Source organism: Balaenoptera physalus, assembly GCF_965194825.1.
Source record: "Balaenoptera physalus genome assembly, chromosome: 11".
In the NCBI taxonomy this organism is placed as follows: domain Eukaryota; kingdom Metazoa; phylum Chordata; class Mammalia; order Artiodactyla; family Balaenopteridae; genus Balaenoptera; species Balaenoptera physalus.
In genome coordinates, this window is record NC_138896.1 from 3,563,780 (window position 1) to 3,576,061 (window position 12,282).

The 12,282-nt window shown below is 48.4% G+C and overlaps 1 protein-coding gene across 2 annotated transcripts in view; it reads right to left on the reverse strand.

Moving 5' to 3' along the window:
* LYRM4 (LYR motif containing 4) overlaps window positions 1-12,282 on the reverse strand; it is a 190,016-nt gene that overhangs the window by 26,888 nt on the left and 150,846 nt on the right. For both annotated transcript variants that reach the window (XM_082413444.1, XM_082413445.1), the window contains exon 3: window positions 10,660-10,740. In XM_082413444.1, the coding sequence (XP_082269570.1) occupies window positions 10,678-10,740 (63 nt within the window). In that variant the 3' untranslated portion in view covers window positions 10,660-10,677. The remainder of the gene's footprint in view (window positions 1-10,659; window positions 10,741-12,282) is intronic.

The following is a 12,282-nucleotide window of genomic DNA, read 5'->3' on the forward strand; positions in this document are numbered from 1 at the left end:
TTATGAAGTCTATCTGGACCTTGGTTTAGCTCTTGTTCTGATATCAGATGCCCTAAATATGGAATCTGGTTTTGGGCAAACTGCAGTTTTCCTTGTCGATGTTATGTCCCTTTAAGGCTAAAAGCTTTAGCAAGTGGATGTAGTCATCCTGTGAGGAGGCTTGAGGAGAGCAAAGAAGCAAATCATTCCACATACTGCAACAAAGCAGAACCTCTGGGGAACTCTGTATCATCCAGATCAGCCTTTAGGATTTGCAAAAAATAAGAAGGGCTCTCAGTAAGATCCTGAGGGATTACTGTCCAGGTGAGTTGTTTTTCTTCCCAAGTGAAGGCAAAAAAGTGTTGGCTAGCTTCATCAACTGGGATACTAAAGAAGGCACTGCATAAACCAATTACAGTAAAGAATGGCTTCCGGTGGGAATGGATGTTAGTCACGTGTGAGGGTTAGGGACCTCAGGGTGTCGAAGGATAACAATGTTTATTGTTCTGAGGGCCTTGACAAGCTTCCACCCTCGGCCCTTAGGTTTTCTCACCAGTCAAATGGGAACGTTACAGGGACTAGGAGAAGGGACACGGAGGCCTTGAGCCTTGTAGTCTTCCATTATGGGCTTTATGACTTGAAGGGCTTCTTTACTTACAGGTATTGAGTAATTCCAGGAAGAAGTTTTGAGGGATCTCTTTGAATCTTGATGGGAGGTGCGCTGTGAATTTTGCCAATATCAGTTTGAGATTTTGCCCACAAGGAGGGTGGTAGCTGATTCAAAGGGGACAAACGATCAGTGTTTCCAGAATCAGCTCTAGCACCAACAGAGATGGAGCAAATAAAAGATGTCAAAGGGTCATTTAATTCACCTGGTTGGCTGCTTTGATGACTGCCGTCAAGTTCTACAGTTATTTCCCTCTTTTGGAGAAAGAAATTCTGCCATGATACTTCTGTAAGAAATCTCAGGCTCATAAATGGGTAGGGGCAGAGGAACCAAGTAGAAGGCGTGTCTACCTCTCAAAGGGCCTAAACAAAAGGGAATAGGTTCAGAGACAGGAACCTTTTGAGGGGCATTACAGATCCCCACTATTGGAACGGTTTTTGCACTCTGAGGCAGGGGCTGTTTTGTAGTAGTGGGGTTGAGCACTCTGGCTCCAGTGTCAGTTAGGACTGGAAGAGATTCAACCCCAACCTGGAGAACTGTTTCTCCAAGCCAATTAAGAGGGAGGATTGGGAAGAGCCCCTGTAGTTCCTTGGGTCATTCAGAATCAGGAGGACGTTGGAAAGGCACGTTAGAAGGCTGAAGGCGCCTGAAGCACTTAAATTTGTAACAATCTCTTTCCCAATGTCCTGGCTCTTTGCAATAACAGCAGAACCTAGGAGGGTTTTGGTTTTGTTTAGGGGCCTTTGTTTGCTTCAGTTGAAGATTAGGACTTTTGGCAGCCTTCCTTTGAGGTGACCCATCCAGTGTGAGACAGCTGGTTTGCCAGATTTACTAAATCTGCAGTAGAGAGTTTCCCACTCCATCCTGGTGCTTTTTACTAGAAGGGAACGGTCCTGTTTCAGCCCATTAAGAAACAGAGTTAAAAGCTACCCAGGTGGAATCAACATCTAAAGAAGACCAGAATTTTCTTTTAAAATAATCTCAAGTTGATTGTAATAGTCATGAACAGGTTCATCAGATTTTTGTGTGCAAGCCTGAATTTTGTTCCAATCAACAGTCTTTGGAAAAGTCCTAGGAATGGCCTGATAAAGTCACCGAGTGATTGCCTGAGTCTGATTATATAAGTAAATGGCCAGGTCTCCCAGCTGTAATTCTAGAGACGTTTCAGGACTCTACCAATTAGTGGCAAACTGAATGCTTCACTGACAAGCATATGAACTAGTTGAGATAAGCCAGAGAATCCAGGTTGATAGGTTTGAATGACTGTATGAAATCCCTCAGCAAATGTGTGAGGATCTTTGGTTACTTTAGGAATATCTTTGACTGTGGCTCACAGCTCAGCTTTAGTCTAGGGAGTATAATAAATTAAGGGTTTCAGGGCTTCCCTGGTGGCGCAGTGGTTGAGAATCTGCCTGCTAATGCAGGGGACACGGGTTCGAGCCCTGGTCTGGGAAGATCCCACATGCCGCGGAGCAACTAGGCCTGTGAGCCACAATTACTGAGCCTGCGCGTCTGGAGCCTGTGCTCCGCAACAAAGAGAGGCCATGACAGTGAGAGGCCCGCGCACCGTGATGAAGAGTGGCCCCCACTCGCCGCAACTAGAGAAAGTCCTCGCACAGAAACAAAGACCCAACACAGCCAAAAATAAATAAATAAATAAATTAAAAAAAAAAATTAAGGGTTTCAAAGAAATAAACACTTGTTGCACCAGGCAGTCACTCCTGTTGAGTATCTCTCAGGATAGGAGACAGCTACAGAAACGCCACCTGCATTCAATAAAGATTCAACCTATACCATTTGTTGGGAATGCCCAGACATGGTAACTCTCTCTGTAATTCATTACAGTTTAGTGTACACGCATTCACACTCAGGCAGTAACTCTGAAGAGTTCCTGTTATTTGAGTATGGGCAAAAAACCTTTAACATTCTCTGTGCCTAAGTTTCTTCAACAATAAAATGAGTATTAAAAATCCTGCTTTATTGAGAAAAAAAAAAAGAAATTAAGGGTTTAGCCTCTGAATTCTCAAAAGGCTGAATTTTAAAGGGACAGGTTCTGACCAGTTTAGAGGAAAAGGGAGGGGAAAGAATTTCAGAGAAAAAGGGAAGTTGGGCAAGAGAATGAGTCTGGGGGGAGCTGGGGTGTAGAGGAGGGGCAGGCGGCAGAGAAGGGCAGGAGGAAGACGGTGCCGGGGCGCCGAGCCTGAGACAAAGAAGCCAAGAAAGAGCCTGAGCTCCAGGAGCCACTTTATCTTTAATTGTCTGTTTGCCTCAGTCAATCTTAACATCTTATTTTGCAGAGAGGCAATTTTAGGCTCCTAACAACATTTGGAAGCCTCAAAATACCAATAGAAGTAGGTGTTCCATTCAGTTCTGGAAATTTTAAAACTATGGTTGTCCAATTCAGTTTTAAGAAAAGAAAGTTCAGGGATTTCAAAAGTTCTGCATAATGGCTGCTGATATTCTAAATTGCCTTTGGTCAGGTGAGTCCATTTAGTTAGAAAAGTGAATGGGGAAGGACCACGATTTTAAAACATAATATCAGACAAATATTAGGAGGCTGCTAGTAGCGGGGAGGAGCGCCCTGAAAATATTTAAATAACTGGGATCCCGTTCCTCAGAGGTGATTTTTGGTTTGTTTGGCAGGAGGAGTAAGTGACTTTTTTCTTTTTGGCCGTGTGGCTTGCGGGATCTCAGTTCCCCGACCAGGGGTGAACCCGGCTCTTGGCAGTGAAAGCGCCAAATCCTAACCACTAGACCACCAGGGAACTCCCAAGACTAATTTTCAAACAGCCAAAACAGCTCAAACAGCCCACAGGCCTAATACCAGCCGGTTCTAAGGGGACAGTCTGGTCTCAGAGGAGCCTGGGCAAAGGCTCCTCAGCCTGGTTCCCTAGAACAGACCACGTTCCATGGATCCACCCAAAAGGCAAGCCTATGCCAGTTGGAACAGTAAGTGCCAAATGAGTACTTGCACACAGAACGAGGCCTTGACCAGAAAGGACCAGACTTTCACATACATCCTGAATAAAACCTGGAGAGCTTCAAAACGCAAAGAAGCTGGGACCCAGGAGAAAGATGTACCTTCAAAATCCAGGGTCGGTGAGAAAAGCAGTGACAATGAGCTCGAGGTGGGCACCGCACCTGTTTGCTCAGCAGCCCAGGAGCTGTCAGGGGTCTTCTCTGGTTTCCAGATGGGCCACCAAAATGTTGACCTAAAGTGAAAAGACCGCCAGCTATTCCCCAGCAAAGACGGGTTTATTTGGGATCAGCAGAGAAGTGCAACTCGAGGTTTCAACCGTGCCGGCCACGTGCAAACCCCTGTGAGGCTAGGGAAGGAGCTGCTTTTATAGAGGGTAGAGGATGGTGGGCGGGCTTAGTAAACAGAGCCCCTGTTTCTTATTGGCTGAGTCTTGACCAGTAAGAAGGGGAGTCTTTCTTCTTTCCCCCTTGGGCTCTGCTGTCCACGCAGGGGTGAGACCTCCCCCGATGGTTTCCCGACTCTATTTAACTGAGGTTTCCATTCATTAACTTTTACCGTATGGATACCCCATATTTTGTTTATCTATTGGGCAGCTGGTGGCCATTAGGGTTGTTTCCACTTTTTGTCTACTATGAATAATGCTGCTTGAACATTGCTGTGCAGGTTTTTGTGTAGACATGAGGTTCCCTTCTCCTGGGTATCCTGTCATCTCTCAATAAGACTAACGAATAAACTTATACGTTTGCAGTTTTTCCTGCTATCAGGCTTATCCTCGCAATCCACTTTCCAACCTAATACTAGAGTTTTTTAAGCATGTAAATCTTTTAAGTGTGTAAATCAGATCTTGCTGAGCCTGTATTTAAAACCTTTCAACAACTTTCCACTGCACTGAAAAAAAAGTTCAAACATCTCCACGTGGCCTACCTCTTCAGCCACCCAGTGTGGGCCAGGGTGGTGGCAAATGCCCATCCGTTTCCCCAACTCGATTTTAGGTAAAGTGAGGCTAGAGGCTGCGGGGCCACTAGCACGAGCAGTTGTCATCGGGGCTTTCTTGTCCCCGAGCGCTTAGATGGGAGGGGCCAGGCTGCCCCACTTGCAGACCCCTCTCCTCTCCTGGGGTCCTGCCTGAAAACTCCAGCCCCAAGATCCCAGCCTGTTAGAGCTGAAAGGAGCCTTGGGGAGAGTCCAGTCTGGTGATCTCCGAGCTGTGCTCTGCGGAGCCCCAGGGGAGAGGGGTCGGCCGGGGACAGAGGGCGCGCAGCTGAGCGGACAGGGCTCTGCAGGATGTGTTTCCTGCTAGTTTTTGTTTGAATAAAACCGCTGAAAGAAAAAAGGAATTTGAGAACAAACTGATTGAACCCAACCCTCTTCATTGACAGATGAGGAAACCAAGGCAAAAGCAAGCCCAGCTCTTCTCCCAGCCAGAGTGGGCAAGCTGCTCCCACCCGTGGGGGGCCGGTGTGTCCCAGTGTCCCCGCTTCCCGAGAAGGACGCCTGGAGCCCTGCCGGACAGTCGGCACACTTCGCAACTCAGAGGCAAGAAAGGGAGCAGTTAAAGACAGACGGACAAATGCTCGAGAGAAAGTAAGACGCAAGTTTTCCATCCGAGGTACGAGCAGACGAGGGCTGCCTGGGGGCAGAGGGGCAGAAGAGGAATCTCTAAGGACTTGCCCGCCGGGCAGCACGGGCAGGAAGTGCTGCCTCCAGAGACGTCAGCGCAGAGGATGAGCGGAGGCCTGGTCACGTGGCCCGGCTCGGAAAGGGCGTTGGGGGAGGGGCCGCAGAAATGAACATCGCGCAGCAGGAACGGAAAGGCGGTGCGTGGGGGTCAGCCGAGGCGGGGCTCTGCAGCCTGCGGCGGGGCTGGCGTCCTCCTCCCTCCCCCGCCCCAGCCCGAGAGCAGCAGCTGTTGGGATCCAGCTGCCGTTTTTCAAACCAATTAAGGAGCCCTGTTTCTGCCCTCGGGAGGGAGTGTGTCTGTCTCTCCTGAGTCAGCAGCTCGGACCGGGACCTCTGGGGACAAGCTCTCAAGGCCCTAATCGTGCCCTCAGAGTTAAAAATAAAAAGTAGCAAGCCACTACTCTTGACTTTACACTGCTGCAGGGGGCGGAGGTCGGGGGTGTCTCTTGCCACAGAGGTTTTCCATCCGAGGCGCCAGAGAGCGGTAGCCCGCCAGCAGCACGTTTTTCCTCCCGTTCGCGCTGTCTCCTGCTCCAGGTCCCCGTCCTGAAGTCATCCATCAGCTGTCCCACTTGCTAGAAGTAAGTGACATTGGGCCTGACATTATTGCTTTCCAAAACAAAGAAGCCCAGATCTCTCTGGCTGAGAAAAGTTGCAGAGTCCTGGTTCCCCTTCTTAAACCTGAAACAGTCACTCGGATAAGACAGTTGAGGGGAGGGAAAGCTGTGGAATAAAGCAGAGACCGTGAGCCAAACCACCCCTTCTGATCGGTCTGCAATCCGGAGACCAAACCGCTGTCTGTTAACTGTTTACTTTTCCTCCAGTTTGTGTGGCATTGTGTAGACGCTCCCTCAGAAAACAGACCCCCTTTACCTCCGAGCCTGAGATCAGAGCAGGGCGGTTGGGAAGGGAGATGAAATCAGAGCATCTGCTCGCCTTGGGGGCCACACCCAGACTTCTCTCTCTCCCAAAACATGGAAGCCAGGGATGCTTTCTCTGCTTTTCTATAAAAATCGGACAGCAGCAAAATCATCCCTGGATGTAGCTTATGAAAACACACATCGCAATTCAAGGTAACCCATATAAACGTGGGATCTCAACATGGCCCAGTCCCGGCATGGTGTCACCTTCCAGGAAATAACAGCCTGACATAAAAGTAGGATTGAAAGCAGTGCAAATCTGGAGAGAAATTTAAAGAGGAAACTTTTTTTTTTTCTTAAAACCCAGGAAGACATCTATAAAAGATTATATTTCTTCTTTTTTTTTTTGGTCGTGCCTGCACACAGGATCTTAGTTCCCGGACCAGGGATGGAACTCGTGCCCCGTGCCGTGGGAGCACGGAGTCCTAACCACTGGACCGCCGGGAAGTCCCAGGAAGTTACATTTCTTCATCTCCCTCTTGCCCCTCAACCCCACAGCCTTCATCACAGCCCCCAGAGACCTGACCTCTGCCTTGCTCAACCACCCAATAGCCAGCCCACAGGGTCCGTCCCGCCCCACCTCCTCTCCTCTCTGTCTGTTTACTCCATCAACTCAGACTTTCTGGATTCTGTAAGTTTCTAACGTTCTTTTCTTAGCACCTGGATTCTGTGCAAGGTTGACCCTAGGGACCAGGAACTGATCTAACCAGGAGGTGGGAGGTGGCAGGAGCGGGAGGAAAGGTCCAGGGGTGAACACAGACGACTGTGCTTTTCCCTTGCCCCATCTTTGTGGGCCTCTCCTGGGAAGGCGAGCGTATTACTGTGCTTCCCAGAGGTGCTGCCTCAGCCCTAAGCCCCCCTCCGTCCTCCCCCTCCCGTGGATCAGGATAAACTCCTCCTCAACCAGCCTGCTGCAGACACTCCCTGCGGATTCCCAGCATCTCTCTCTGCAAACCAGGAGCAATGACACTGGTTTAAGGACTTAATTCCTCCCTCCTCTGGGTCACTGTGTCCAGCAAGAGGAAGGAAAGTTCACTCATTTTGTTATTTCTTTCACAGGGGCCTTTGGCCACTAAACAACCCAGGTGGCTACAACCAGAGCCAACGTGGGGGCAGCTCCAAACCCTGAAGGTCTGAGAAGGCGGGAAGTGTCCCTGGCTTGTTGTCATGGAAACCACAATAGAGGCACTTGCCTCCTGACCAACCCAGGTGCTTCCCCGTGTGCCCCACCCCCCCATGGTATGGCATGCCCCCTCCTCTCAGGAGCTGTGATAATAAAACATCTTTTCAATAGCCATTGTCTCCTGATCTGTTGGCCTTAGTATAACCCAAATTTTCTATTAATACACTATTTTTAAAAACAGTTGGGGAGGGGCTTCCCTGGTGGCGCAGTGGTTGAGAGTCTGCCTGCTAATGCAGGGGACACGGGTTCGGGCCCTGGTCCGGGAGGATCCCACATGCCGCGGAGCAACTGGGCCCGTGAGCCACAATTGCTGAGCCTGCGCGTCTGGAGCCTGTGCTCCACAACGGGAGAGGCCGCGATAGTGAGAGGCCCGCTCACCGTGATGAAGAGTGGCCCCCGCTTGCCACAACTAGAGAGAGCCCTTGCACAGAAATGAAGACCCAACACAGCCAAAAATAAATAAATAAATTAAAAAAAAAAAAAAAAAAACAGTTGGGGAGGGCTTCCCTGGTGGTGCAGTGGTTGAGAATCTGCCTGCCAATGCAGGGGGACACGGGTTCGAGCCCTGGTCTGGGAAGATCCCACATGCCGCGGAGCAACTAGGCCCGTGAGCCACAATTACTGAGCCTGCACGTCTGGAGCCTGTGCTCCGCAACAAGAGAGGCCGCGACAGTGAGAGGCCCACGCACCGCAATGAAGAGTGGCCCCCGCTTGCCGCAACTAGAGAAAGCCCTCGCACAGAAACGAAGACCCAACACAGCCAAAAATAAATAAATAAACAAATAAATTAAAAACAAACCAGTTGGGGAGCCTCTCATTCCCCACTACCAACCTCAAGAGGGTGAGGCTCAGCTCTTCAGAGCAGGAGCCCCAGGTGCACCCTGGTGCCTGGATCTGACCTCCACTGGACTTGCTCCAGGAAGGTGGCCGTGGTTTCTTCCTTTCCTTTGTCAGCCTTGCTGAACTTCGACAGTGACAGTTCATCCCATCAGGTCTGTGATGAAATCCAAGGTTGAGGGAGTTCCCTGGTGGCCTAGTGGTTAGGATTCCGGGCTTTCACCGCCATGGCCCAAGTTCAATCCTTGGTCTGGGAACTGAGATACCGCAAGCCGTGCGGCGCAGCCCCTTGCCCCCTTGCCCCCCTGCCCCCCTGCCCACCCCACACACACAAAGAAGAGATAAATCCAAGGTTGATTTAATTCTTGGTTCTCAACTCTCCAGCACTGACCTGACCAAATCACTTCTGATTTTCCAGACTTGGCTCTAGTATCGTCCTGGTGGAGGGGACATGTTAGCAACTGGTCCAGCCTGAATACAAACAGAGTAGCCTTTCCTCCTTATTGACGACAGTCATGAAACCTTTTATAAACTGCTGCTATTCTGTAACCTGCTTTATCCTCTCTCCCAAACAGCCAGGGAAGTGAGAGTTTCCACCGCCAAAGTGGAGGTCCTGGTGGCACCAAGTCAGCGACTAGTCTCTAAAGCTGGACCCCATGCTCTGACACAGACAATGCGCTCCTCTGCTTCAGTAACCATCCTCCTCCCACCATTTCAGTTGGTGAGGTCTAACCACAGCTCAGCGTGCTGGTTGTCTATTGCTATGTGATGAAGCACCTCAAAATTCTGTAGCTTGGATCAAAAGCAGGATCTCAGAGAGAGATCTGCACACCCATGTTCACAGCAGCATTATTCACAGTAGCCAAAAGGTGGAAGCAGCCCTAGTGTCCATCAGTGGATGAATGGATATACAAACTGGCATAAACACACAATGGAATATTATTCAGCCTTTAAAAGGAAGGAAATTCTTTTAATTTATTTTATTTTTGGCTGCGTGGGTCTTCATTGCTGCACGCAGGCTTTTCTCTAGTTGTAGAGAGCGGGGGCTACTCTTTGTCGCAGTGTGCGGGCTTCTCATTGCAGTGGCTTCTCTTGCATGCAGAGCACGGGCTCTAGGCACATGGGCTTCAGTTGTTGCAGCACGCAGGCTCAGTAGTTGTGGCTCGCAGGCTCTAGAGTGCAGGCTCAGTAGTTGTGGCACATGGGCTTAGTTGCTGCATGGCATGTGGAATCTTCCCGGACCAGGGCTTCAACCCATGTCCCCTGCATTAGCAGGCGGATTCTTAACCACTGTGCCACCAGGGAAGCCCAAGGAAGGAAATTCTGACGTGAGCTACAGCATGGATGAACCTTGAAGATATTATGCTGAGTGAAATAAGCCAGTCATAGTATGACTGCACTTATATGAAGTACCTAGAGTCATCAAATTCATAGATGCAGAAAGTAGGATGGTGGTTGTCAGCGGCTGGGTTGCAGGGGGAATGAGGAATTATTGTTTAATGAGTGAAGAGTTTCAGTTTGGGAAGATGAAAAGAGTTCTAGTGGTGATGGTTGCACAACAATGAGAACGTACTTAACGCCACTGAAGTGCACACTTAAAAAAGGTTAGGATGGTAAATTTAATGTGTCTTATTTTATCACAATTTTTTTAAACAAAAAAATTTTGACACATCTGTATAATATTATAAACCATTGCTACTTCAATAAAAAATTCTTAAACAAAAAAATAGTAATAAAATTAAAAAGGAAAAAACTGGTGGTTGAAAACCACACTCTGTGACCACTTCTCATAGTCGTTAAGTTTGGTCAACTTCAGCTCTTATCACAGTAGCATTCCCTATCCTCCAGCCCCCGGGGCAAGCAGCTAAGCACAGTTTCTGAGAACAGGTTGCATGCAGCTTGCAGGAGCTGGTGTAGGCAAGAAGGACCCTGTGCTCTAGTAACAGGGATCTGTGCTCTAGTAACAGGGATCTGTGCTCTAATAACAGGGATCTGTGCTCTAGTAACAGGGATCTGTGCTCTAGTAACAGGGATCTGTGCTCTAGTAACAGGGATCTGTGCTCTAATAACCGGGATCTGTGCTCTAATAACAGGGATCTGTGCTCTAGTAACAGGGATCTGTGCTCTAGTAACAGGGATCTGTGCTCTAGTAACAGGGATCTGTGCTCTGGTCACTGATTGCCGCTCTGATCACAGAGGTGCAGACACAGAGACCAGCAGCATTGCTGCAGCCTTCACTGCTGTTGCTACAAACCCTGCAGCCTCCAGCTGAAACAACTTCCAGAGAACTTAAAGAACTGGTGCTTGTTTTTACATTCTGTTTTTTTTCCCCTTTGGGAGTCAGACATTAAAGGACTAAAACATTCAAAAGACACCACATATACAGAGCAACCTAGAAAGTCCCAGCACATACCTTAGGAAGGGTGCAGGCTCAGAAAAACCCTGAGAAGACCTTAAGTTTATTCCTCTCGTTGATCTCCAGCACAGAGATGCCCTACAACGATAATTAAAAAAAACTTTTTTAAACCATTTTAAAAATTGAAGTATAGTTAATTTACAATGCTGTGTTAGTTTCAAGGGTACAGCAGAGTGACTCAGATATATATATGTATATATATATCTCCTTTTTCAGATTCTTTTCCAGTATAGGTTATTACAAGATATTGAATATAGTTCCCTGTGCTCTACAGTAGATCCTTGTTGTTCATCTATTTTATATACAGTGGCCTACACACCATTCTGTAACATCATACATTGGCTGTTTGGAAAATACTGATTTACTGAGAAATGCAGATCTTCCAAACATCACCACCTTTCATCAGCCACTATCAAAAATCACATTTGTGGGCTTCCCTGGTGGCGCAGTGGTTGAGAATCCGCCTGCCAATGCAGGGGACACGGGTTCGAGCCCTGGTCCAGGAAGATCCCACATGCTGCGGAGCAATTAAGCCCGTGCGCCACAACTACTGAGCCTGAGCCCTAGAGCCCGTGAGCCACAACTACTGAGCCCACATGCCACAACTATTGAGCCCACATGCCACAACTACTGAAGCCCACGTGCCTAGAGCCCATGCTCCGCAACAAGAGAAGCCGCCGCTATGAGAAGCCCGCGCGCCGCAATGAAGAGTAGCCCCCGCTCGCCACAACTAGAGAAAGCCCGCGTGCAGCAACGAAGACCCAATACAGCCAAAAATGAATAAATAAAACAAATAAATAAATAAAAAATCACATTTGTTTCATTGCTGATCTCATCAGAGAAGCCTGTGAGTGCTGGGAAGCTGTCAATCCCATGGTAGATGCAAGTATTTCAAATTACAATTTTTCCTTCAAAGTTCGGATTTCAGAATTGGCAACACATTCTTTCTGTTGTTTTCCTTGAAGTCAGAGACTCGCTTCAGTGATTTTTAAGAAAATGTCTTCTACGTGCCCAAATGTGAATGTCTGTGGTTTATCCGTCATTCTTTTAAGAAAAAATGGTGTTTCATGAAAAAAAGCAGCTGGTTCAACTCACAACAATTTCCCAAGTGCTCTTCCTCTGGGCAGTCATCACATGTCAGTAGTAGAAGTGCTTTGTGCGTATTTCCCATTTCGTCACATAGAATATTAAAAGTCAGGTACTAGTGTTGAGATTTAATAAAATTTATAATTTTTACTGGTTTATCTAGGATATTCTTAAATGATGCTGGCACGGTTTTACCCACCACTGCTTTTGTGCAGTGCAGATGTCTGTGAAGTGCAAAAGGCAAGTAATGTCTTAATATTGCTGTGAAAATATTTTGACATCGCATGCCCTGCTCCAGACGCTCAGTGACACTGCTGCCCAGCCCGGCAGCAACTGAGAGCCTGGCACGTGCTTGAACCTAAAGGGGGGGCTCAAGGCCTCCCCAGTCTCCCCCCCACCTCCCCTGTCCATCCTCTGTCCCAACCTTGGGACCAAAGAGGTCCATGGGGGAGACCCAGGGGCTCTAGCTGTCGAGCTCCAAGTTCTCTCGCTCTCGATGACACACCCACTTGTCTTCATTCAGTGGTTTTGGGG